The 27,631-nt window shown below is 42.4% G+C and overlaps 1 protein-coding gene and 1 non-coding gene across 3 annotated transcripts in view; both read right to left on the reverse strand.

The window, feature by feature from the left end:
• The window catches only part of ATP6V1E1 (ATPase H+ transporting V1 subunit E1), a 47,294-nt gene that overhangs the window by 6,013 nt on the left and 13,650 nt on the right, over window positions 1-27,631 (reverse strand). For both annotated transcript variants that reach the window (XM_064591788.1, XM_045874145.3), the window contains 5 exons: window positions 23,680-23,745; window positions 18,143-18,252; window positions 17,458-17,524; window positions 2,323-2,412; window positions 1,450-1,518 (listed from right to left, as the gene is read on the reverse strand). In XM_064591788.1, the coding sequence (XP_064447858.1) occupies window positions 1,450-1,518; window positions 2,323-2,412; window positions 17,458-17,524; window positions 18,143-18,252; window positions 23,680-23,736 (393 nt within the window). In that variant the 5' untranslated portion in view covers window positions 23,737-23,745. The remainder of the gene's footprint in view (window positions 1-1,449; window positions 1,519-2,322; window positions 2,413-17,457; window positions 17,525-18,142; window positions 18,253-23,679; window positions 23,746-27,631) is intronic.
• LOC123845120 (small nucleolar RNA SNORA74) lies at window positions 20,588-20,791 on the reverse strand. The gene has a single exon (XR_006790957.1). It is a non-coding gene; the product is annotated as a small nucleolar RNA SNORA74 (small nucleolar RNA).

Genomic DNA, 27,631 nt, shown 5'->3' on the forward strand with positions numbered 1-27,631 from the left:
TTGGGGAACTCCCTAATATGTCTAGCTCTCTGTTTTATAGGTTCATAAATGAGGCTGTCAGCACACACATGGATCCAGGTTACTGGCATAGTTTACAAACGAGAATCACACTTTATTAATTTCCAGTGCAGAGTGAGGGGAATGAGCACCTGTATTCTTCAGCTGGCAAGTTTTCTTTCCTAGGAGACAAGTTACTTGGGAGACAAATTATAATAAGAGCGTGAATATATTATGTATTCTAAGTATATTAATTTATAGTAAGAAACGTAATTGCTAAGGGACTAAGCACTCAATCCTTGCCTGAAAGCAAGCTGCATGGAAGAATTTTATTTTTAAAATAATTTTTTTGGGGCGCCTGGGTGGCTCAGTTGGTTAAGCGACTGCCTTCGGCTCAGGTCATGATCCTGGAGTCCCGGGATCGAGTCCCGCATCGGGCTCCCTGCTCAATGAGGAGCCTGCTTCTCCCTCTGACCCTCCCCCCTCTCATGTACTCTCATTCTCGCTCTCTCAAATAAATAAATCTTTAAAAAAATAAAAACAAATAAAATAAAATAATTTTTTTTTTTAAGATTCTATTTATTTCATTTGACAGAGAGAGAGAGAGAGAGAGAGAGAGAGCAGGGGGAGTGGGAGAGGGAGAAGCAGGCTTCCCGGAGAGCAGGGAGCCCGACATCCTGGGATCATGACCTGAGTCGAAGGCAGATGCTTAACGACTGAGCCACCCAGGCGCCCCTTATTATTATTTTTTAAAAGTTTTGTTTATTTAAGTACTCTCTACAGCCAACACGGGGCTCGAACTCACAACCCTGAGATCAAGTGTCTCATGCTCTCCTAACTGAGCCAGCCAGGCGCCCCACAGGGAAGAATTTTCACCTGAAGAGCGACTCGATGACAGAGAGTTGGAGCTCGGTGAGTTCATTCTGATTTGTGGGTCCTTCAGTCTAGGGTACCCGTCTAATGCTACAGCCCGTATGGACCCCCTGTGGCGCCAGCAGCCGGCCCCAGACCAGGCAACTTCTCCCTTAGGCGACGGAGGAACACCTTAGCATTTGCCTCTGGGACTGCAGCTCACTTTCTTTGTACCCACTTTCTTTCCCCACTACAGGAATACATTAGGTTATAGCCAAGCCTTGCTAGTCTGGGAGTAGTTTGTCACTTTTAGATGGCATGGCCTATCTTTGCTCCAATCCAGTATGTGCTGTTTTCATTGCTGAATTTTCAGAAGATTATGGCGTTACAGAGCTCCCAGAAAGGGAGGAGGGTACTAACTCTATGACCTCTTCATGAAAAGAAATTAGAGACTTAGGTACACTTAAGTTACTATCTGTAATGTGTTAAGATACCTCTAATTTCCATGGTTGAGCTATCCTCCATTAAAGCACGCATTTCATCTCTAACATTTTGATGTATTTAAAAAAAGAAAATGGATTTCTTCTTTAAGCTCTTTACCTTTACCAGAGGGAAATCCTGCTTCCTGCAACGAACAATCATTCGGGGCTCTAACAATTGGTACAAACCCTGTAAGACATAATCAGATGCAATTATTAGGAAATGCAATTTATAAAATCCAACAGCAAAATAAAATATTTTTATAATTCTTTCATGTAGTTTGGAAAAAGAATACACAGTATGAGAACATGGAAAGAAGCTTTTGATCTCACAAACAAGATAAATATACTCCGGTGGCAGAAACAAAATTTATATGGAAATCTTCAAGTGGAAGCCAAATGTTACTGTAATTAACCTAAGTAAAATAAGAATTCACAAGCAAGCAGCAAACATTTAAAATGTATACTGTCTTTGGTCTGAACCCCAAAATCTAAAGCAAGTATTTTAGCAATGAAATCAAATTAGGGAAGTTTTGTTTTTGTTTGTTTTAAGAGAGGGGGAGAGTGAGACAGAGAAGGGAGGGAGAGAGAGAATCTTAAGCAGGCTCCACACCCAGTGCAGAACCTGGCGGGGGGCTCGATCTCACAACCCTGAGATCATGACCTGAGCCAAAATCAAGAGTCGGACACTTAACCAACTGTGCCACCCAGGTGCCCCTCAAATTAGGGAAGTTTAAAGCTGGAGGTCGCAAGCAAATTTGACCCCTGAGTTCTAAAGGACTAATAAGACTATATAAAAGGGTAGGAAAGTCTGGAGGTCTTATCCAATCAGATATTACTGTCCCCCCAACACATGACAAGGACAAGCACAAGGAAGAAGGCTAAGATGACAAAATAGGGGGGAAAAAAACCCACAACAGAGCTGGTCTGTAACACATCTTATCAATTTTTTAAGAACTGTGGCTATCAGTGGTAGGTCTAACCTAGAAATTACCTGAAGGACCAGTCCATCCAGCAGCACCTGGTACCTGGTTGTATCTTTTACCACTTTGCTGAGTCTCTGTTTTGCTTCATTTAGAAGGTCCTACAAAGAGTAGAAAAGAAAAAAGTTATCTACAGGTAGTCAGGGTAGTCAGCTCAGAACCCACTGTGAGGGTGGTCCTGGCTCATGCCCAATCACTTCACATTAATGTTTTCATTCAATACACATTCCAAGATATATGATAAACCACATGCTGTGCTAAGTACTATACACTGATACAAGGAAGCAGGAAGCAACATCACAGCTCCCAGGGAGTTCACGCTCAAGCAGAATAGCCCAGATTATCAATATCAGTTCAGAAACCTACAAAACTGACTAACATGGAAAGAGCTACATGATACAGATTTAAAAAGCAAGCTATTAAGACTGTAGTGCAGAGACACCGGGTGGCTCAATTGGTTAAGCATCTGCCTTCAGCTCAGGTCATTATCTCAGGGTCCTGGGATGGAGCCTCATGTGGGGCTCCCTGCTTGGCAGGGAGCCTGCTTCTCCCTCTCGCTCTGCTGCTTCCCCTGCTTGTGCTCTTTCTCTCTCTCAAATAAATAAATATCTTCAAAAAAAAAAAAAAAAAGACTTGTGCAAGATGAGAGATGGAGGGAGAGAGAGAGACAGCATGAGCACAAGCAAGGGGATCGGCAGGGAGAGGGAGAAGCAGGCTCCCAATGAGCAAGGAGCCCGATGCGGGACTCAATCCCAGGACCCTGGGATCATGACCTGAGCCGAAGGCAGACACTTAACTGAGCCACCCAGGTGCCCGATTTCAATTTTCTTTATGCTAATTTGTATTTTTTAATTTGTCTATAATAAACATTGACTTCTATAATAAAAATAACTAAAATAAAAATTAAAAGGGATTATCAGGAAACAAATTGCTTATGGTTGAGAGAATACAATGGAAATTACTCATTAAGTAATAAGCATTTACTGGCTTACTGGTGAAAAGAGGTCAGGTCTTTTAAAAGGCAGAGATAATGCCTCTGAATCAAATTGTTCTACAGTCTATTCTACTTAGTATGATCTCTGGAAAGCTATGTTTCTTGGTACTTTAAGGAAGAAGGAGAGACACATGCTCACCTAGAGGCCAATCAGTTTGGGCAGAGAGGGTGGAGAGGAAGAAGTAGCCCTCCATGCTGAAAAGCCCTTTATCTGTTTCTGAGAGCTACCCTTGATCCCCACCCCTCTGAGACCACTGCCGTGCAAGACGCCTGAAGCGAGCTCTCTGCTCCATGGTTCGCGCGGAGGCGAGGGCACTCTTGACACTCACTCACTCATGCAGCTAATGTCAAGTGAACATTTATTTCATCTGACATCTACTAAGTACAAATAGACCAAGATTTTTTTTTTTTTAATCAGAAGTACTGGGGCACCTGGGTGGCTCATTTGGTCAAGTGTCTGCCTTCGGCTCAGGTCATGATCTCAAGATCCTGGGATTGAGCCCCGCATCAGGCTCTCTGCTCAGCAGGAAGCCTGCTTTTCCCTCTCCCACTCCCCCTGCTTGTGTTCCCTCTCTCTCTGTCAAATAAATAAAATCTTCCAAAAAAAAAAATCAGAAGTACTCACTTTAGGGCCAATTAAAAAAAAAACTTTTAATAAGAAGTAAAATAGATTCCAAGCCTTCAACAGCAGGTATAGAAGACTGGTGGCCCTCTGCCTCTACAGACTGACTTTGCAAGGCAATAACTTCCTGTCAATTCTGACATTAGACAGCGAATAAAAGTCCACACACATACTTTCACATGAAAACTCGCTCTAATGTACTAACAAACTAAGAAAAATTTTAAATAATAATGAGCATTTAAAATTTTAAAAAAAATTTTAAATAATGAGCATGTAGATTTCTAATCTGTAGCTGGCCACCCCCAAGAATTTTATGAAGGTGTTCTGAGACACCAGGTCATTAGAGACTATAATGCAACTAGTTCAAATTTCTGTTATTTATTTATTTTAAGGATTTTTTTAAATTTATTTGATAGAGAGAGACACAGCGAGAGAGGGAACACAAGCAGGAGGAGTAGGAGAGGGAGAAACAGGCTTCCTGCCGAGCAGGGAGCCCGATGTGGGGCTCGATCCCGGGACCCTGAGATCATGACCTGAGCCGAAGGCAGACGCTTAATGACTGAGCCACCCAGGCGCCCCTAAAATTTCTGTTTTCTAAAAAGCAAATAAGGGCGCCTGGGTGGCTCAGTTGGTTAAGTGACTGCCTTCGGCTAGGTCATGATCCTGGAGTCCCGGGATCGGGTCCCACATCGGGCTCCCTGTTCGGCAGGGAGTCTGCTTCTCCCTCTGACCCTCCTCCCTCTCATGCTCTCTATCATTCTCTCTCTCAATAAATAAAAATCTTTAAAATAAATAAATAAATAAATAAATAAAAAGTAAGCAAGATGGTTAAAAAAGAAACATTCTACTTCACATATTATTATTTTTTTTTAAAGATTTTATTTATTTATTTGAGAGAGAGAATGACATAGAGATAGCATGAGAGGGGGGAGGGTCAGAGGGAGAAGCAGACTCCCCGCCGGGCAGGGAGCCCGATGTGGGACTCGATCCCGGGACTCCAGGATCATGACCTGAGCTGAAGGCAGTCGCTTAACCAACTGAGCCACCCAGGCGCCCCACATATTATTCTATACCTTAAGATTATCTTCACTGAATTCAACAACTGTCCAAAAAAAAAAAAAATCCTTATGAGGTGCCTGGGTGGCTCAGTCGGTTAAGCACCCAGTACTGGACTCTTGGTTTCTGCTCAGGTCAGGAGATCAAGCCCTGCCCCACATTAGGCACCGCACTCAATAGGGCCCCATTTTGTTTTGATGATGAAAACCAAAATACATTTAAAGTTAACAATGAGGGGGCGCCTGGGTGGCTCAGTCGGTTAAGCATCTGCCTTCGGCTCAGGTCATGATTCCAGGGTCCTGGGATCGAGCCCCATATCAGGCTCCCTGCTCAGCGGGGAGTCTGCCTCTCCTTCTCCCTCTGCCTGCCACTCTGTCTACTTGGGCTATCTCTCTGTCAAAGAAATAAATAAAATCTTAAAAAAAATTAAAAAACAAAAATAAAGTTAACAACGGGGTGCCTTGCTGGCTCAGTCGGCAGAGCTTTCAACCTTTGATCTTGGGGCTGTGAGTTCAAGCCCCACGTTGGGTGTTGAGATTACATAAAATCTTTTTTTTTTTTTTAAAGATTTTTTATTTATTTGACAGAGAGAGACACAGCGAGAGAGGGAACAGAAGCAGGGGGAGTGGGAGAGGGAGAAGCAGGCTTCCTGCAGAGCAGAGAGCCCGATGCGGGGCTCAATCCCAGGACCCTGGGATCATGACCTGAGCCGAAGGCAGGCACTTAACGACTGAGCCACCCAGGCGCCCCAAAAAATAAAATCTTTAAAAAAAAAGTTCCAAATGCCCAAAAGGAAATCATTTTTCTTCTTCTAAATATGTAATTATTAGATGATAGTCACTTTTTCCCCCCATTTTTCCCATGGTGGGATCATCTCAGGTTGGCTTTATTTCCATTTATTGATCCTCAGCCAGCTTTTGCTTTAAAGCACTTAGCTGACTAGCTGACAGAGCCTACAGTAACTGCTGAGAGGAATCTGCTAAAGAAACTGTACCGCCATTACCATTTCCACTAAATGAAGTTTGATTAGCTTTAAGATGTTCTAGTCCCTGAGGGTGCAAGAGAAAGGACAGCCTCAAAATCTCCCCCACAGCAACAGTCATTGTTAAATATATTCTGCACAAAGCAGACTAAACCATCAGAGCAAGAAACATTTTTTTTCAAAGATTTTATTTGTCAGAGTGACAGAGAGCACAAGCAGGGGGAGCTGCAGGCAGAGGGACAAGCAGGCTCCCCGCTGAGCAGGAAGCCCAATGCAGGGCTCAATCCCAGGACCCTGGGAGCATGACCTGAGCCGAAGGCAGACGCTTAACCCACTGAGTCACCCAGGCGTCCCACAGCAAGAAATATTTAAACAGTAATTCATCTCCTCACAAAGATCTAGAGTCTGAAGACAGGGTTGTAATTCTGAGTTAGCCCAGACACTGAAAGGATGACAACAGTAATGTGAAAACCATTCTTTAAATTCAAAGGTGTGTAACACACACACACACATTTTTAAGATTTGGGAGAGAGGCAGAGAGTGTGCATGGGGGGAGCGGGGGGAGTGGCAGAGGGAGAGAGTCTTAACCAGACTCCATGCTGTGTGTGGAGCCCAACTCGGGGAGAGGCCCTCTATGTGGGCCTCGATCTCAGGACCCTGACAATCAGGGCCCTAGCTGAAACCAAGAGTCGGGCACCCAACTGAGTGAGCCACCAAGGCACCCCAGGAAGAGTATATATTAAAAAAAATGGGGGGGAGGCATGTGGCTGGCTCAGTTGGTAGAGCATGCGACTCTTGATTTTGCGATTATGAGTTTGAGCCCATTTGGGGTAGAGATTACTTTAAAAAAAAATCTTAAAAAAGGGGGAACGAAAAAAGTGAGAAAATTTATTTTGGGGGGTTAAAAAAAACTGGGTAGAACATGATGCCCTGAGAGTATTTATTTATTTATTTATTTATTTATTTAGACAGAGAGTGCACTCACATGCGCATGAGCAAGGGGGTGGGGAGAGCAGAGGGAGAAGAGAGAGAATCTCAAACAGGCTCCATTGTCAGCATGGAGCCCAAGGCAGGGCTATATCTCACAACTGTGAGATCATGACCTGAGCTGAAACCAAGAGTCTGCTGCCTAAAGGACTGAGCCACCCTGGGCGCCCCGACAGAACTTTTTTTTTTTTTTTAGATTTTATTTATTTATTTGAGGGAGAGAGCACATGAGTGGGGGGAGGGTCAGAGGGAGAAGCAGACTCCCCACCAAGCAGGGAGCCCGATGCGGGACTTGATCCAGGGACTCCAGGATCATGACCTGAGCCGAAGGCAGTCACTTAACCAACTGAGCCACCCAGGCGCCCCCGGAAAGAATATTTTTAGAAATAAAATTTCTGGGGGCGCCTGGGTGGTTCAGTTAAGTGTCTGCCTTCAGCTCAGGTGAAGATCCCAGGGTTCTGGGATCGAGACCCACGTCTGACTCCCTGCTCAGCGGGGAATCTGCTTCTCCCTCTGGCCCTCTCCTCACTCATGCATTCTCTCTCTCTCAAATAAATAGAATCTTTAAAAAAAATAAAATAAATAAAATTTCTGTATGAACATAGTGAAATTATTAAGAGCCAATCAGGGTTGCTTGGGTGATCAGTTGGTTCAGCACCCCACTCTTGATTTTGGCTGGAGTAGAGATCTCTGGGTTGTGGAATCAAGCCCTCAGGCTCCCCGCTCAGTGGGAAGTCTGCTGCAAATTCTCTCTCCCTCTGCCACTCCCCCCACTTGCACGCACTCTCTCTAAAAATAAATAAATCCTAAAAAAAAGAGAGAGAGAGAGAGATGATCAAAAATCAACCTCTAATTTTAGGTGTCCATGAGGAACAACCTAACCCCTAGAAGTGTTATTAATTAAATCCTAACAGCCTGGTTAAGAAGTCGTTTAAGCCTTTACAGTCTGGGAAGCTTATGGGCACAAAGATTTAAAGCATATACTGTATATGAGACATCTGGCTGAAATGTCTCCTCCTCACCAAGGAATCCCTCCAGCATTTTTCTCTTCATGCTGGAATGAACCAATCAACAATCGTCAAGCAAAGATGAGTGGAGTACAGGGGAGAATAAAATTAGATAAAGTCAACTTTTAAAGAGCAATACTAGCCATCTGTAAAAGTAACCCAGTATAAAAATCTGGAAACGGGTAAAATGAGAAGTTTTAACACCACTTACAACTCCAATCAAGGATGTAGGGAAGTCGAAATAAACCAAAGTCCAGCTAAGAAGGCTGAAATCTAACTGATATAAATTGTACTGTCCCTGTCTTAAGTATTCCCATCCACTTGATAGATAGGTCATCACAGGTGAAAAAAGTAGATTATGATCAACAATGTTACAAACCACTAAATTCAAACTCTCTGATTATCATCTGGCTCCCCGTGCAGCTTTTCCAAGGAGAGATGTGTATATTATTGCAGTTCACGTGTCAGCTCACATACCAGTATCAGTGTTTTGGAAGGGCCTATCTGCCCACTTCAACATAACTGCCTCTAAGGATTCTGGAAATATTAGGATTCTGGTCCGGAAAGTAGCAAACCAAAACCCGATTATGATGTCAACATCAAAATCCTATCTCCCCATGGGCGCGTGGGTGGCTCAGTTGGTTAAGCGACTGCCTTTGGCTCAGGTCATGGTCCCGGAGTCCTGGGATCGAGTCCCACATCGGGCTCCCGGCTCAGCGGGGAGCCTGCTTCTCCCTCTGACCCTCTCCTCTCTCATGCTGTTTCTCTCTCTCTCTCAAATAAATAAATAAATAAAATCTTAAAAAAAAAAAAAATCCTATCTCCCCGGTCCCGCCTAATTTGATGAGTCAGCTGGCCTCCCTGGAAGACATTTCTATTTCATCTCTCTTTAACCACAAAACTAGAACTCTACTTCAGGATCGATGAATCAGAATTTATATGTTAGTGTGTATCTTCTAGCAATTTTTAAGTAAGTTGTGAAGTTTAGGGAAGTGTTAATAAAGATGTGTTTTGTGTTAGGCATTATACTAGTCACTTTACCTAGATTATCTGATTTAATTCTAGATAAGCTTCAGGTGTTTTTTTTTTTTCCCCATTTTATAGGGAACAGAAGGTTCAAAGGGGCTAAAAAATCTGCCCACCAAACAGCTGATACCAGGAAATACAAATTCAGATTTCACAGGGATTCCAAAGCTTGTACTCTTAAACCTAGAAAACATCAGGGCAGACAAGGAAAAAAGATAAATAGCAGACAAAAGTAACTGAAGGATTATGTAACTAAGACCAATTTTGATAGCAAAATAGCCTGCTAATTTCATTTTTACCCTGGTTTTCTATTTTTCCCCTTCCTTCTATCATTTGTCAATATCCCTTTCTATCCAACTGCTTGACAACTTCCCCTTCTTACCTAACTTCCTACTCTATGGATAAAACTAGAAAAAAACCCATTTATCGGGGCACGTATGTATGCCCCGATGTATATGTAACCTGTGTGCTGTCAGTTCCGAGTCTGGCTCCCCATTCCTCCAGACCTCTTACTGAGTCTGCTCAACTGTAAAAAACTTGATGGCAAGAAGTTAAGACTTGGCAAAGGCCCAAGGAAATCAGCGTCTTTAGGACAACTGAAATTACACAAATGTTTATTTTCACACAATTCTCATTATAAATTAAAAAATAAAAGCTCAACTGTATACTGAACTCAAGCTGCATGCTACAGAAGACTTGGGACTTCACATGTGTTCCAGAAAGAGATCAGAACACAGACGGCTCACACAGCCCTACTGCTTAAGAGGCCACACACCCTGCCTTCAGCTCCTCAAGCCACAGTCACTTCTCATCTTTCAGGCCGTTAGTCTGGCTTTCTGCCTTCATTAATGAAAATGAAGCGCTCTGGCAAAGTCAGAAATGACACCTTGATTGCCAAATCTCTTTGCTCTTCCTATGTTGATTCTTGGAAGCATTAGATACTATATTAGATTATCATTTTGTTGAAGTTTTCTGTTCCTTTAGCTTCTTATTCTCCTCCAACATGACTACTCTTCCCTCATGTTTCCTTAGCAATCTCTTATTTCCTGCCTATTAAATATGCTGCATTCTTGGGGCACCTTGCTGGCTCTGTTGGTAGAGCATGCAACTCTTGATCATGGGGTTGTGAGTTCAAGCCCCATGTTGGAGATACAGCATACTTAAAAAAAAAAATGTGTGTATATATATATAAATACATGTGTAGATATATGTGTGTAGATATGTATGTGTATATATGTATATATATATGTGTGTGTATATATATATATACATGCTTCTCAGTTTGTTTACATGGCCCTATAATTTGACATCCACAACTTTGGTGATCTCATCCATACCCACAGCTCTACCTGGGACCTGTGTGTTGTCCATTTAGAAGTTCCAACCTTTTGGGGTGCCTGGCTGCCTCAGCCAGTGGAGTGTGTGACTCTTATCTCGGGGTTATGGGTTTGAATGCCACACTGGATGTAGAGATCCCTTAAAAATAATATCTTAAGATTTTTTATTTATTTATGTGTGTGTGTATGTGAGAGAGAGAGAGCACAAGCAGAGGGAGTGGCAGGCAGAGGGAGAAGCAGACTCCCTGCCAAGTAGGGAGCCCGATGCGGGACTCAATCCCAGGACTCTGGGATCATGACCTGAGCTGAAGGCAGATACTTAACTGACTGAGCCACCCAGGCGTCCCTAAAAATAAAATCTTAAAAAAAAAAAGTCCCGGGGCGCCTGGGTGGCTCAGTTGGTTGAGCGACTACCTTCAGCTCAGGTCATGATCCTGGAGTCCCGGGATCGAGTCCCGCATCGGGCTCCCTACTCGGCAGGGAGTCTGCTTCTCCCTCTGACCCTCCTCCCTCTCATGCTGTCTCTCATTCTCTCTCTCAAATAAATAAAATCTTAAAAAAAAAAAAAAGTCCCAACCTCTCTCATAAGCCCAACTCGTATCTGTTCACTTGGATTCCTAAAGCTATTCCAACTCCAAGGTTTATCACCATCCCTCACCTGCTCCTCTTATTCCAAATCTCCATCCCTCCATCCAGTTGCCTACCCCAGGAACCCTAAGTCTTTCTTGACTACTTCTTTCCGCTCACTCATCACAACCTGAAAGTCGCCAAGTCCTACAACTACCTTTGTAGGATCTGTGCAATGAGGCTCCTGCCTTCTCTTTATCTCTTTTGCTGCTACCATGGTTTAGGCTTTCCTACTTCTTGACCTGAGAGGTAAGCCCAAACCTCCTTGTCTGTTCCCACTGTCACCAGCTCCTTCTCTAACAAAAATGTAAGCCTAAAGCAGTATTTCTTAGTGTGATTCTCAGACCACTGCATCAAGGGTACTCTGGACTGCTTACTTAAGCTGATTCCTGACTAGAACATAAAATTCTCTGGAAATAGGGCTGGGAATCCCCATTTTAACAAGGTCTTCCAGGTAATTTTTATGCTCATTAAAATTAGAGAGTCAGCCAAAGGATAAGTTCCATATTCTTCTTAAGGTTCACACTCAAAAAGCTATAGTACAGATATATACTCTTGTCTCAATCCAGTTGGATGCAGACTGCTATAGGGCCCAGCAGGATATAAGCCAAATAGAAGTATACTTTGAATTCAGTTCAAATAGCTTATGAAGGCAACCCAGCTAAATTAGAAAGTGAAAATAGAATAGTGAAAACTAAAAGATGATGATAGTACTGAAACAGAATTTTGTTTGTGACAATTTTGGAAATAAGCAGACAAACTCTCTGGCAAAATTTGGGGAAGATATGTGTGATATGACCTGAAACTGCTGCTTTGTGTTTCAAACTTATAAAATGTAAGCCTCTTCCCTTAGCCCATCTCTTAAAGAAAATGGTGGATAACTATATTTTGTTTTTTGGGGGTTTTTTGGGGGGGGGGGCAGAGGGAGAAGGAGAGAGAATCCTAAGCAGGCTCCACACCCAGTGCAGAGCCCAATGTAGGGCTCAACCTCATGACCCTGAGATCATGACCTGAGCTGCAATGAAGAGTCAGTCAGACACTTAACTGACCAGGCGCCCCCTGGTACACAAACTTTATTTTGAAAAACGATCTGAAGTTGGATCTTTTCCAATTACAAAATGTTCATTCCATACAACTGTGCTTTCTCTCTATATCCTCTCCCTCAAAATTTGAAAATCACTGTGTATGATGAGAAAGGTTATTCAAGTATAAAATAATCATGTAAATATTCTAGAGGGCAAAAAAAGTTGACAAGCACTGGTACTGAAAAGTTGAAAATACAGAGAAGTAGAAAAAAGGGAAAAAAAAAAAAACCCCAATTTTTGTTTTGTTTTTTTAAACCACAAGTCATACTTAGCCTACTAGGATATTAAGTTCCACAAAGGCAAGGACTCCATTTTATTATAACTTTAGTAATAAAAATCGTGCTTGCCACTTGGTAAGCATATCAGATATTTGATTAAGTAAATGATCTAAATTTTATTTTATTTTTTTTTTAAGTAAATGATCTAAATTTTAGATATTAGTTTCCTATCCATGACACCTAAAATTTCCTTCTAAAAGCCAAACTTGTAATTCATTATATTTAAAAGGATTTAGGGCACCTGGGTGGCTCAGTTGGTTAAGTGTCTGCCTTCAGTTCAGGTCATGATCCCAGGACTCTGGGATCATGCCCCACATCTGGCTCCCTGCTCAGTGGGGAGTCTGCTTCTCCCTCTGCCCTCCCTCCTCCCACCCCCACTTGTGCTCTTGTGTTCTCCCCCTCCCTCTCTCTCCCTTGCAAAAATAAATAAAATCTTTAAAAAATAAAACCCAGGCGCCCCTAAAAATAAAATCTTTAAAAAAAATTTTTTTTTAAGATTTCTTTATTTTTATTTGACACAGAAAGAGCGAGCACAAGAAGAGAAAGCAGCAGGCAGAGGGAGAAGCAGACTCCCTGCTGAGCAGAGAGCCCGATGTGGGACTCGATTCCAGGACCCCAGACCATGACCTGAGCCAAAGGCAGCCACTTAACCGACTGAGCCACCCAGGTGCCCCTAAAAAAATTTTTTAGAAAGAAAAAATCAGGGGCGCCTGGGTGGCTCAGTCGGTTAAGCGTCTGCCTTCGGCTCAGGTCATGATCCCAGGGTCCTGGGATCGAGCCCCGCATCGGGCTTCCTGCTCTGCGGGAAGCCTGCTTCTCCCTCTCCCACTCTCCCTGCTTGTGTTCCCTCTCTCGCTGTGTCTCTCTCTGTCAAATAAATAAATAAAAATATTTAAAAAAAGAAAAAAAGAAAGAAAAAATCAGGGGCGCCTGGGTGGCTCAGTCGTTAAGCGTCTGCCTTCGGCTCAGGTCATGATCCCAGGGTCCCGGGATCGAGCCCCGCATCGGGCTCCCTGCTCAGCGGGAAGCCTGCTTCTCCCTCTCCCACTCTCCCTGCTTGTGTTCCCTCTCTCGTGCTCTCTCTGTCAAATAAATAAATAAAATCTTTAAAAAAAAAAAAGAAAGAAAAAATTAGGTCAAGCAAACAATAAGGACAAGAAAAAATAATAACTTTAATTTGAAGTGAAGTCAGATCTACTAAAATACTGAGCTGTTTACTTTGGGTTATAAAACCTGTTTGCCATCTAAGACAAGTACACCATTAAAGAATATATTATCAAAAGCATTTCTTTTTCTTTCTTTTTTTTAAAGATTTTATTTATTTGAGAGAGAGAGAGACTGAGAGAGAGAGCACATGAGAGGGGGGAGGGTCGGGAGGGTCAGAGGGAGAAGCAGACTCCCCGCCGAGCAGGGAGCCCGATGCGGAACTCGATCCCGGGACTCCAGGATCACGACCTGAGCCGAAGGCAGTCGCCAACCAACTGAGCCACCCAGGCACCCCAAAAGCATTTCTATAGTATATTAGAGATGACCTTTCTTAGGATCTTTCCCACTTTTAGTATCATTAATCTTCAAAAAAGGCAGCATAAAACCAGATAAAGCAAATACAAAACCTATTAACTGGTCAAATTATAACATTTAACAATATGTGCTATAACCCTTGGCACTCATCTTGAGGAATGCTGCTGAGATATTTAAGTTACAGGTCTCTAAACTCTTGAATTGTACAAATAACAGCATCTACCCAGTAGTTGTCACAGTTGTCATTTTTGACTCTGGGCATTTATCAAATATACAGCAACTTACGGTCCATCCAGGGGCTTTAAGAGCAAAGGCACCAAGAAGCTGGGAGAATATTTCAACTATCAAGACCTATTCGGGGCACCTGGGTGGCTCAGCCATTAAGCATCTGCCTTCGGCTCAGGTCATGGTTCCAGGATCCTGGGATCAAGCCCCGCATCGGGCTCTCTGCTCGGCAGGAAGCCTACTTCTCCCTCTCCCACTCCCCCTGCTTGTGTTCCCTCTCTCGCTGTGTCTCTGTCACATAAATAAATAAAAATTTAAAAAAAAAAAAAAAAGACCTATTCAAAGAAGGGTTACCACCTGGAGGAAATGAGGTGGAGAAAGGCAAGTAACACTTCTTAAATAAACACCATATGCCAGTGTTAAGCTAGAGGAATTAAATGCGTTCTTGCATTCAATCCTCATAAGAGCTTAAGAACCCTGTGTTTCAATAGGGCCAAGAAACTGACATTTGTTGGCATAAACCTTTATGGATTTGATTCTTTAGATTTTTTAATGTGCTATATATAACACTTGTGTAAAAATAAATTTGGTTTTTTTTTTAAGCAGGCTCCACACCCAGCATGGAGCCCAAAAATAAATTTGGTTTTTAAATAATTATAAAACTATTAAAAAAAAAAAAGGAAACAAAAAACCCAGCCCTCTGAACCAAGTATCATAATTAATACATACCAAAGAGGAAACTGAGGGTCAGAAATAATAATTTACTCAAACTAACATGGCAAAGCTGAAAGACTTTTTTTTTTTCCCCTGAGAGAGGAAGGGGCAGAGGGAGAGGAAGAGAAAGAAGCCCAAGCAGGCTCCATTCCCAGCGCAGAGCCCCAGATGGGGCTCGATTTCATGATCCTGAGGATCATGACCTGACCCGAAATTAAGAGTCAGATGCTTAACCGACTGAGCCACCCAGGCACCCCAAAGCTGAAATACTCTTAAAGCCCAAGTTCTTCTACAAGAAACCACCCCCCTAAGGTGGTTATTATTCTAAGTCCAACTTATAAACTATGTCAATCAGGTTGCTAAAGAAATTTGAATCCTGTGGAAGGAAACCAACCACTGATTACTGAAACTCAACATTTTAGTGAAGACACTAGGTAACAGCTGTCCTGAGGTATTTTGCAGTCAACATTTCCACAAAAAGCTCTCCAGTCCTCTTTTTGGTATTTTATAAAGGATGAACTATTCATTCCCATGTGGGAAGATAACTTAGCAACAGATTTCCTATTTTCCCACATTCCTAGAATTTATTTTATTTATTTATTTAAGATTTTATTTGAGAGAGAGAGAATGAGAGAGAGAAAGAGAGAGAGCGAGCACATGAGAGGGGGGTAGGGAAGAGGGAGAAGCAGACTCCCTGCTGAGCAGGGAGCCTGATGTGGGACTCAATCCCGGGACTCCAGGATCATAACCTAAGCCGAAGGCAGTTGCTTAACCAACTGAGCCACCCAGGTGCCCCCCTAGAATTTATTTTTTAACTTTAAGGATTTTTATTTATGGGGCACCGGGGTGGCTCAGTTGGTTGAGCGTCTGCCTTAGGCTTGGGTCATGATCTCAGGGTCCTGGGACCAAGTCCCACATCAGGCTCCTTGCTAAGCAGGGAGTCTGCTTCTCCCTCTGCCTGTTGCTCCCCCTGCTTATGCTCACTCTCTGACAAAAAAATAAAATCTTAAAAAAAAACTTGAGAGTGTGCACACACAAGCGGGGGGAGGGGCAGAGGGAGAAGCAGACTCCCCACTGAGCAGGGAGCCCGATGGGGCTCAATTCCAGGATCCTGAGATCATGACGTGAGCCAAAGGCAGATGCCCCACACATGCCTAGAATTTAAAAGCATTCGAATTTGAAGTATTATGAGTTATGTTAATAAGTGATCTCTGTTGTCCTGCATTTCAGCCCCATATTTACCATCCTGACAGACATTTCCAACTGGAGGTTTCTTGGCCCCTTAAAGTATGTCCAAAAAAGTTTGTCCTCCTAACTTCCCATTTCATTAATAGAACCACCATTCTCCTAGTTAGCCAGGTCTGAAAATTCAGTATTTAGCATTGGACTTGGAAGAGGAGAAGTCAACCATTAGTCAATGTCTGGAAAGTCTCCCTGCAAAATGTGTCAACACTGACACACCAAGTCCATTCTCAGTGCTGCCGTACCAGATTAACCTAATAAGAATTGATAGCTTACAATATTAGTTTGTTTCTTTAATCTTCTAAGAAAATGGTATGCTTTCCATTTATTCAAGTTTTATACTTTTAGTTTTATATAGTTTTTTCATTTAGGTCTTATTTACTAATAATTCATAATAATTTAGTAATTTTTGTAACCATTATAAAAGAATCTTTTTTTTTTTTTACATGCTAACTGGTTATTGTTGGGATCCAGAAAAACTATTAATTTCTGTATATTCTCTCTGTAGCCAGTCACCATTTGTTGTTGTTTTTTTTTTAAGATTTTATTTATTTGACAGAGCGAGAGAGCGCAAGCAGGGGGAGCAGGAGAGGGAGAAGCAGGCTCCCCGCTGAGCAGGGAGCCAGATGCGGGACTCGATCCCGGGACCCTGGGATCATGGCCTGAGCCAAAGGCAGACGCTTAACCGACTGAGCCACCCAGGTGCTCCACACCAGTCACCATTTTAAACTAATTACTAGTTCTTATTACTTTTTAGATGTTGTTATTTTTTTGTGTGGGAAATCACATCTGCAAAAAATCTTTATTCTTTCCCAGTTTGTATATAATTCTTATTTCTCCATCTTAAAGGAATCTAGGGCCTCCAATATAACAATGAAGAACAGTGAAGACAGCAGGCATCCTAGTTGGTTCCTAAAATATAATTCAAATACCTTTATGTGAACACAATTTTTTTTAAGTAAACTCCACACCTAATGTGGGGCTCAAGCTCACAGCCCTGAGACCAAGAGTTGCATGCTCTACCAACTGAGCCAGGTAGGCTAATGTGAATACCTTTAAACTTTCTCAACTAAGTGGTATGTTTCTGTAGGTTTCTAACTTCTTCCTTAGAAGACAATACTTCCCAAGCGCATGGTGGTGAGGAACAGGGAGACAGAGAATTCCAAGCAGACTCCATGCTGAGGGCAAAGCCCGACTCGGGGCTCAATCTCATGACCCTGAAATCATGACCTGAGCCAAAATCGAGTCGGACGCTCGACCGAGCCACCCAGGCACCCTTCACTTTGTATTTATTACAAAACCTAGTATAATGATTTGCTGACCAAATATTTTTTCTCTAGAAATCATTCAACTCCTTAATTCGCTAATGCTAACTAGTGAATTCTCTATAATAGGTAAGTGAATAAACATTTTATAATCTTGTAATAGGAGCAAATTACTCACTGTAATAAGGTCATCTCTTGCTCTGAGGACTTTGAGCCTTGCTTGATTCATCAAATTAGACATCTGACTGCAAAAGGTATGGAAAAATAGTATCAGTATAGCATAAGAAAAAAACTGCAGAGAAATAAATATACAGCTTCCTTTGTATGTACAGATACTTCTCTTTGTATATACCTCAGAGAACCCCACTAAAATACATTTAGTGGTTTCTACCAACTTATTTTCAAAGATAAAGTATTTATTGAGTGCTTACCAAGTGGCAAGCACTTTCATATCAGTTATTACAACTTTCTTTCAATAATCCTGTGATGCTTCCATTTTCACAAATGAAGAAAAAGAAATTACACAACTTGCCCAAGGTCATACAAGTATATTAAGTGGTCCAGTTAAGACTTGAGCCCATACCTGCCTGACTCCAAAGCACCTGCTCTGTCCTCTTGTCCCACTGACTTTTTTTTTTTTTATTCGAGAGAGAGAGCGTGAGAGAGAGCACAAGAGGAGGTAGGGTCAGAGGGAGGAGCACACTCCCTGCTGAGCAGGGGGCCCGATGCGGGACTCGATCCCAGTACTCCGGGATCATGACCTGAGCCGAAGGCAGTCACTCAACCAACTGAGCCACCCAGGCACCCCATCCCACTGACTTTTTAAAGCTTCCTTAGCTAATATGGTACGAGGATCTACGTACATTTTCTTCTGCTGCTCAATCTGCTTTTCTTTCTTCTCGTAGTATTCCATAATCTTCAGTCTTTGGGTTTGCACAAGACGACCTTTCTCAATGTTGAACTCTTCCTCTGCCTATCAAGGAAACAATTATTATTAATTCATTACACCAGATTCTGAGTTTTATTTTAAGCAGCTGGCAACCAGCAGCACTGTATTCCATATCAAAAATAGTTAGTTTATTATGACTTGTCTTCAAAATTTATTTCTAATTTACTCAAAAGGGATAACCAATGATTTTCGACATAAATGATGAACCAGAAAACTAAAAATTTGATCTAGGATAATAGTACCCACGGGCGCCTGGCTGGCTTAGTTGGTAGAACATACCACTCTTGATCTCAGGGTCATGATTTTAAGCCCCCCACGGTGTGTGGAGCCTACTTAAAATAAAAATTAAAAAAAAAAAAAAAAGATTGGGCGCCTGGGTGGCTCAGTCGTTAAGCGTCTGCCTTCGGCTCAGGTCATGATCCCAGGGTCCTGGGATCGAGTCCCACATCGGGCTCCCTGCTCGGCAGGAAGCCTGCTTCTCGCTCTCCCACTCCCCCTGCTTGTGTTCCTGCTCTCGCTATCTCTCTGTCAAATAAATAAATAAAATATTTAAAAAAAAAAAAAAAAAGATAACAGTACCCAGTCACAAAGTTACAAAGGATATATTCAGATAGAAGATTCTGTATGTGAAAAAAAATCATTATGTATTCTAAATTTAATCCATTTGACTACAGAATTTGGAGCTTACATCTGGGTTACTGCCTAAAAAAATTTGGTCAAGTAATCTCAGTCTTAGTCCTCCCTTATAAAATAATTAAAATAGTATTCTTCGGGTGCCTGGGTGGCTCAGTTGATTACGTGTCTGACTCTTGGTTTCAGCTCAGGTCACGATCTCAGGGTTGTGAGATCGAGTCCCACGTGGGCTCCAAGCTAGGCGTAGAGTCTGCTTGGGATTCTTTCGCTCCCTCTGCCTCTCCCACCCTACCTCCCTTTAAAAAAATAAATAGGGGGCGCCTGGGTGGCTCAGTCGTTAAGCGTCTGCCTTTGGCTCAGGTCATGATCTCCAGGTCCTGGGATCGAGCCCCGCATCGGGCTCCCTGCTCGGTGGGGAGTCTGCTTCTCCCTCTCCCTCTGCCTCTCCGCACTGCTCCTACTCTCTCTCTCTCTGTATCTCTCTGTCTCAAATGAATAAATTAAAAAAAAAAAAATTCTAAAAAAATAAAAAATAAATAAATAAATAGAACAGTATTCATTCCTCATAGGTCAAATAAGTAAGATAAATCTAACAGTCCTTTTAAAATTATAAGTTATATAAATGTAAGTTGTTTATGAGTATAAATTATTGAGCAGTTACTTTTTGTTTTAAATTTTTAAATTTTTTTCTATTTTACTGGGAATACAAAGCAACATTACAGTTTCAGATCATTAAATAAACAAATGTGGTGATACAGTACAACAACAATCATGACCTGAATTCTGGGAGTAGGTAGTTTTCCAGTGCAGGGGGTAGGAGAAAACCACATTACTCAGCTACCAGAGGGTTTTGGCTTTAACTCAATGGCTGGAAGGAGTGCCAGTCCTGGTCAACCATCCATGAATCTTTTTCTTTCTTTTTTTTTTTAGAGCTATACCCATAGCTCTATGCCCAACATGAGGCAGGAACTCATGACACTGTGATGAAGAGTCACATGCTCTACTGACTGAGCCAGCCAGGTGCCCCCATCCATGAATCTTCATCACAGCAAACTGGAATCTCCAATGTTTCAAACTAATTGTAGGAAGAGAGAATAACTCTAGGCTGATGTATAAATTGATCTAGATGACTACTAAAGTGTCCTCCATTCATAAGTTGTCAAAATCTTCAGAGTGACTGCTGGAGCAAGGAGGCTTTCATATGCTCCCAGTTATATAGTGTGCAGAGGCTAGGAAGCATTAGTCCTGCTAGAGCACCTTGTGCTACCCCTCAAAGACCGCCTGTACATATATACAACATGCCTGTCACAGTTCCAGCTGTTTCTGTGTTAAGGTCATCTTCTGCACCTCCTGTTTTCTCAATGATGGCTCCAAATGTGCTACAGAACAAAGCCAGAAAACCTAGCGCCAACCGACTGAGCCACCCAGGCGCCCCAGAAAACTCTTATTATTAAGTATAAATCAAATATAGAAAGACTTTGAATGACAACCTAGAATATATTTTATAAAGAAGTTTACAGTAACTGATCTATGTTAAAAAAATCCAAAACATTTTAACGGACAAACTAGCTTGCAATTAAGTTTTCTGGGGGAAGAATATACTTAGGATATCAAATAAAATCAAAGTGTGGAATATTAGAGAATATAAAGCAGGATTAAAGGGAAATACTCAAAGAGAAAGAAAAAGCGGTCTAACTAGAACATGCAGAGAAAGCAGGCGGTATACTATGTCTGCTCCCGGACTAGAGCTAAGCGGCCAGAGTGAACGCTCAGCACCCTCTCAAGGAAGCACAGTTCTGCCTTGCACCAACGGCAGGCGCCACCAGAAGAGCGACAGAAGCCACTGGAGGAAGACGACAGGACAGCCCTCTTCCAGCAGTGTAACACCATCACAGGAATGGCTCTATCTGGACAGCTGACTACTGCTGGAAGAGCGGTCATTTTTTAAAAGGTGATCTTACCAGTGTGTCAGATGTCTATGATTTTTAAGCAGTATGAAATGATTTTACAAAGTTTGCTAGAGTCGTCCACTTGAATGTTTAATGGTTGGCACAGGTATTCGAGCTTTTATATTCTAAAAGAAATGCCTGGGGCACCTGGGTGGCTCAGTTAGTTAAGTATCTAACTGACTTCGGCTCAGTGGGTTCCCTGCTCAGCGGGGAGTCTGCTTTCCCTCTCCCTCTGTACCTCTCCACCCTGGTGCTCTCTCCCTCTCAAATAAATAAATAAAATCTTTACAAATAAATAAATGAAAAGAAGTGCCTAACAGCTTTTTTCTATACCTATCATGGGAAATAAAGATGACTGTGTTATACGAGATACAATGCTTTTTTTTCTTTAAGATTTTATTTACTGGCCAGAGAGAGCGAGCAAGCGCACAAGCAGTGGGAATGGCAGGCAGAGGAGAAGCCGACTGCCCGATGAGCAGGGAGCCCCATGCAGGACTCAATCCCAGGACCCTAAGATCATGTATGACCTGAGCCAAAGGCAGCCGCTTAACTGACTGAGCCACTCAGGCATCTCGATATAAGACTATTTCAAATAGGAATGCATTTATCAGCTGAAATAGAATTTCTACACTTGTCCCAGAGGGAAATAAGGGCACTAGTCATACAAGAAACTGAAGTGCTCCTATGACCATCAAACAAAATTAAACAATACTCCATCAGCTGTTAAGATTATAGTAGTGGTGGGGAGCCTGGGTGGCTCAGTCATTAAGCGTCTGCCTTTGGCTCAGGTCATGATCCCAGGCTCCTGGGATCGAGCCCCGCATCGGGCTCCCTGCTTGGCAGGAAGCCTGCTTCTCCCTCTCCCAATCCCCCCTGCTTGTGTTCCCTCTCTCGCTGTGTCTCTCTCTGTCCAATAAATAAATAAAATCTTTAAAAAAAAAAAAAAGATTATAGTAGTGGTAGGCAAAAGAGTCTTTTCTTCCTTAAATGATAAAAAAATTTTTTTTAAGATTTTATTTTTAAATAACCTTTACACTGGAGCTCAGGAGCACTGTGAATGAGGGCACATCGTGCTAGAGCTCTCAGAGTTCTTGGGGGGAAATGTTGATAGTACTGATGACCCCCATCCTCTGCACCAGCGCTGCGCAGCTCATCTCCACAACACCGGCAGCCTCTGCCTGAGCTTCCAGAATGCCCGGGACCTGCTGCTGGGGGACCACTGTGTGCCTGACTGCGCTTCTGGATACAACAGAGGAGCTTGTAAACAATGTCACTCCTGCAGCATCTGCCAGGGGACAGGACCCTACTCCTGCACCTCGTGTAACACCAACCTCGTTCTGTCCCACTTGGCACTGCAGCACCACCTGCTTCCCAGGGCACTATCTTCATGACAACCGTGCTTGTCAGCGTAGGTTTTTATTTTTTTTATTTATATATATATTTTTAAGATTTTGTTTATTCACTTCAGAGAGTAAGGGCACACAAGCAGGGGGAGAGGGAGAAGCAGGCTCCCTGCTGAGCAGGGAACCCGCCGACGACGTGGGGCTTGATCCCAGGACCCTGGGATCATGACCTGAGTCAAAGGCAGACGCTTAACCAACTGAGCCACCCAGGCACCCCTGATAGCCTTTATTTTTATTAAAAAAAAAAAAAAAGTTAACCTACAAAGGCATATGAATGCCATTAACAGATTATAACTCAGGTATCAGCCTAACTAGGAAGTGCTGGGCTAGGGATCTCCTCTGCAAGTACCAGCTGTGTGATGTTGGGCCAGTCATTTAGCTTCTCTGTTCTCTAGTTAGCTCATTTTATTTTACTTTTTTTAAAGATTTTATTTATTTATTTGACAGAGACACAGCAAGAGAGGGAACACAAGCTGGGGGAGTGGGAGAGGGAGAAGCAGGTTTCCCACTGAGCAGGGAGCCCGATGCGGGGCTCGATCCCAGGACCCCGAGATCATGACCCGAGCCGAAAGCAGACGCTTAACGACTGAGCCACCCAGGTGCCCCAAATACTTTCATTTTTAAAATGAGCTAACTAGGGGCGCCTGGGTGGCTCAGTCGGTTAAGCGTCTGCCTTCGACTCAGGTCATGATCTCAGGGTCCTGGGATCCAACCCCGCATCGGGCTCCCTGCTCAGCAGGGAGTCTGCTTCTCCCTCTCCCTCTGTCTCTCCCCCGGCTTGCTCTCACGCTCTCAAATAAAATCTTAAAAAAAAAAAAAAAAGAAACTAAAGTTATATTAAAAAAAAAGAAAATAATGTATTAAACAATATATTCTGCCCATTATGATTATACTTAGGGAAAAGAACAACTTGATATACTGTGTATAAACAAACTGCAAATGGAAATATTTATAAAATTTCAAAATTGCTGACCAAGTATCACCTTTGTAATGGACAGGGGCTTTCATTTTATACCTTATACACTTCCAAACTATTATTTTTTTTTCAACAAGCACAAATTAATGAAAAAGAAAAATAACAACATAAAAATACTATACCCTCCCCTAACCAACTATCATAATTAGTCATAGATGCTAAATGTCTAGATTCCAGATTCCATGAGAAAATTTATCTATTACTTTTCTACTCCCTACCATAAAATTTCAGGATACTTACTGGCAATTAGAATGTTCAGAAAGGAAAATTAATCAATTAATTAGTTTACTGAGTGATAGTACAAAGCTCCCAAAGAGGGAGGGGACCGGAGAAGGTTGCCCAGGAAAATTTACTTTTTAACATTAAGGATAAGACACATTCTTAGCAGTCCTATACAATGTGTTGTGAAGCAATTTTACTAATTACTGCTTAGCAAAGCCACACTATGAAATTCTGAGAACTTCCTGAACCCACAAGATGGGAGTCTCACCTTTGCATCTATTTCCTCTGCTTTCTCATTGGCTTCTTGTTCAATAAAAGCCATCATATGCTTAATCTAGAAGGAAGAAGAAAGAAAAGGTTAGTTTATTTTTGACTATAACAAAAAAAATATATACATCTTTTCTGATTCATTCAATAATCAATCATTTACTGAAAGTATATTATGTGCCAGGCACTGTGTACAAGGACAAATGAGGTAATTCCTGGTTTCAGGTATCTTACAATCTGGAATTTGCTCTAGCAAATGGACCAGACACAATATTCAGTATCACACAGAACATTACCCTACTCTCAAGGAACATGGAGTCTATGGGGGAGGGAGGACTGAGTATATATATCCTCCTCTACTTCATACCCCTTTCAGCCGGCACCCTCTTTTCCTCTTCTCCGTCTATAATTAAACAGATTTATATTTACCTTTTCAACTTTTTTTAAAGATTTATTTTTAAGTAATCGCTACACACAACATGGAGCTCAAACTCACAACCCCAAGATCAAGTCACATGCTCTACTGAGCCAGCCACGTGCTCCATACTTTTTCAACTTTCTTACCTCCTACTCTCAACATACTTCAATCTGACTTCTACCCTCTCCACTTCACTGAAATTACTTTCATAAAATGACAATAATCTCCTAGCCCTTAAATCTTGGCCTTAATCAATCTTTCAGCATCTTTTGATATGCTGGTCAACCCTCCCTTCTCGAGTAAGAACAATCTCTTCCCTTTGCTTCCATGACTTCCTTGTCCTCCTTCAGTGCCATCCTCTTCTTCCTCTGCCTCCTAGACTGCTCTGTAGATAGCCTACTCACAGGAACCTAAATCCAACACACTCAATAATGAACTGCTAATCACTTCCCCTCTGCCCACTAAGATCTCTATCTTGAGGATTAGCACCAACATCTGACTTTGACCCTTTCTTGTACTTCAGTCCTCACATCCAATCAACCACCAAGTGCTATCAATTCTAATAGTTCTTTAATTTGTCCACATTTCTCCATCTTCATAGCCACTATCCTAGTCTTTGCTACCACCATCTCTCAGCTGAATTATTACAACAGCTTCCAATTTTGTCTCCCTGCCCTCAGCCTTGTTTCCTAATCAACTCTACACTGCAACCAAAAGGATCCTTTAAAAATGCCTGTTTCGGGCACCTGGGTGGCTCAGTCGGTTAAGCGTCTGCCTTTGGCCCAGGTCATGATCCCAGGGTCCTGGGATTGAGCCCCATATCGGGCTCCCCGCTCAGAGGGAAGCCTGCTTCTCCCTCTCCCACTCCCTCTGCTTGTGTTCCCTCTCTTGTTGTCTCTCTCTCTGTCAAATAAATAAATAAAATTGTTAAAAAATAAATTAAAAAATAAATATGCCAGTTTCATGATATATCACACTCTTCCCCCCCCCCCCCCCCCACCAATCTGCTTTACGATAAAGTGTAAAGATTTTAGAAGGTACGTGATCTGGTCAATGCTTACCTTGCCAGCATCATATGAAACATAACCGTCACCATTTGCCACTCTTCAGACTCTTGGTTCCTGTCCTACTAAACTTATTTCAGTTTTTCTGTTCCTTAAATTCACCACCCTCTTCCTCACTTCCAAGATTTCAAATATGCTGCTCCTTCCACTTGGAATACTCTTCTCCCTCCCTTCAGCTGGCTAAGTTCTCGGGATTCTTCTTGCTTAACTGTCACCTCCTTTGGCCAATCTTTCCTGAATTTCTCACCAATGTGCACCTAGGGCCCTCTGCACGTCCTCTACCTAAACACATATTCTTAATTCCTTGCTTACTTGTCCCTATCCACAACTAAACTATAAGGTGAGGTACCTGTTATAAGGCTTCTCTGGCTACAATCAGAGAATAAAGTCCACTGAAGTCTTCTGAATGGGGCTTGGGGTCACTGAACCAATTTAGACTCAAAAATGAAGTTTTCTTTTTTTTAGACTCATAAATGAAGTACTATCTCTAGTGGAAGATGTAAAAATAACACCCAAGTGAATATACAAGTACTACGGCTAATCAAACTCATTGGTAGTTTCATTTCATAGGGGCTCTATCTGAAAGAAATGATGAGTAAAAAAAGATGATTTAAAAAATACCAATAATCTCTAGGTCATTAATCATTGTGTTTATTTTATTTTTTTTAAAAAGCAATTTCAATTTTATTTATTTTTTTTAAAGATTTTATTTATTTGAGAGAGAGAGAATGAGAGACAGAGAGCATGAGAGGGAGGAAGGCCAGAGGGAGAAGCAGACTCCCTGCTGAGCAGGGAGCCCGATGCGGGACTCGATCCCGGGACTCCAGGATCATGACCTGAGCCGGAGGCAGTCGCTTAACCAACTGAGCCACCCAGGCGCCCTATTTTATTTTTTAAAAAGAATTTGAGAGAGAGAGAGAGAGAGAGAGAGAGAGAGAGAGAGAGAGAAAGAGCACACCTGCGGGGGTAGGGGCAGAGAGAGAGAAATCTCAAGCAGACTATGAGCTGAGCTCGGAGCCCGAAGCAGGGCTCTATCTCACGACCCTGGGATGATGACCTGAGCCAAAATCAAGAGTCAGATGTTTAACTGACTGAACCATCCAGGAGCCCCTAATTCCCTGTATTTATTAATTCTCCCACTTAAGTTCCATGAGTATAGAGATCTTATTTTTTACATCACCAAAACACCAGAACATGGAACAACTACCCCTGTAGGGGGTGCTCAATAAACATTTGTGAATGAATGAGAACCTGTTGGTATTTTAAGCCTCCTGAGATATCCCAAGTACTTTTTAGAGTTTAACGATCTGGAAACAATTCCCAGCTTCTCCAGGTACCACAAAGATACCATAAATCTAATGTACACACAGGTGAGTGAGGATTTGTTTTACAATAATGTGAATATGCTTAACACTACTGAACGGTGCAGCTAAAAATGGTTAAGATGGTGGCCGCCTGGGTGGCTCAGTCATTAAGCGTCCGCCTTCAGCTCAGGTCATGATCCTGGGGTCCTGGGATAGAGTCCCGAATCGGGCTTCCTGCTCCGCGGGAAGCCTGCTTCTCCCTCTCCTCTCCCACTCCCCCTGCTTGTGTTCCCTCTCTCGCTGTGTCTCTATCAAATAAATAAATAAATATCTTTAAAAAAAAAATGGTTAAGGGGCGCCTGGGTGGCTCAGTTGGTTAAGTGACTGCCTTCGGCTCAGGTCATGATCCTGGAGTCCCGGGATCGAGTCCTGCATCGGGCTCCCTGCTTGGCAGGGAGTCTGCTTCTCCCTCTGACCCTCCTCCTTCTCATGCTCTCTCTCATTCTCTCTCTCTCAAATAAATAAATAAAATCTTTAAAAAAAATTAAAAAAATAAAAAAATGGTTAAGATAACTAAGTTTTGTTATGTGTTTTATACATTTTTTAAAAAAGGGCATTAATAGGGGCGCCTGGGTGGCTCAGTCAATTAAGTGTCTGCCTCTGCTCAGGTGGTGATCCCAGGGTCCTGGGGTCAACCTCCCATCAGGCTCCCTGCTCAGTGGGGAGTCTGCTTCTTCCTCTCCCTCCCACTCCCCTTGCTTGTGCTGTCAAATGAATAAAATCTTTAAAAATAAATAAATACAATAAAAAGGGCACCGACAGGGCACCTCTCTGGCTCAGCTGGTTAAGCATCTGCTTTGGCTCAAGTCATAATCCCAGGGTCTTGGGATGGAGGCCCGCATCTGCTCAGCGGGGAGCCTACTTCTCCCTCTGCCCACGCCCCACTTGTGCTCTATCGCGTGCACACTCTAATAAAATATTTTAAAAAATTAAAAAATATAAAGTGCATTACTAATCCAACCTCGTGGTATCAAAGTCTTAAAGAAAAAACAGTATGGTTTGAAAGGGAAGATTTCTTTTTTGTCAAAATTCTTAGCAACTACCCTATGCTTGAGGAACCAAAATAATTATGATAATCAAAGCCTATTTCATAGGTAATACAATACT

This window comes from Mirounga angustirostris, unplaced genomic scaffold (genome assembly GCF_029215605.1).
Source record: "Mirounga angustirostris isolate CCGP_5_RB_7025 unplaced genomic scaffold, mMirAng1.0.hap1 SCAF_5, whole genome shotgun sequence".
Taxonomy (NCBI): domain Eukaryota; kingdom Metazoa; phylum Chordata; class Mammalia; order Carnivora; family Phocidae; genus Mirounga; species Mirounga angustirostris.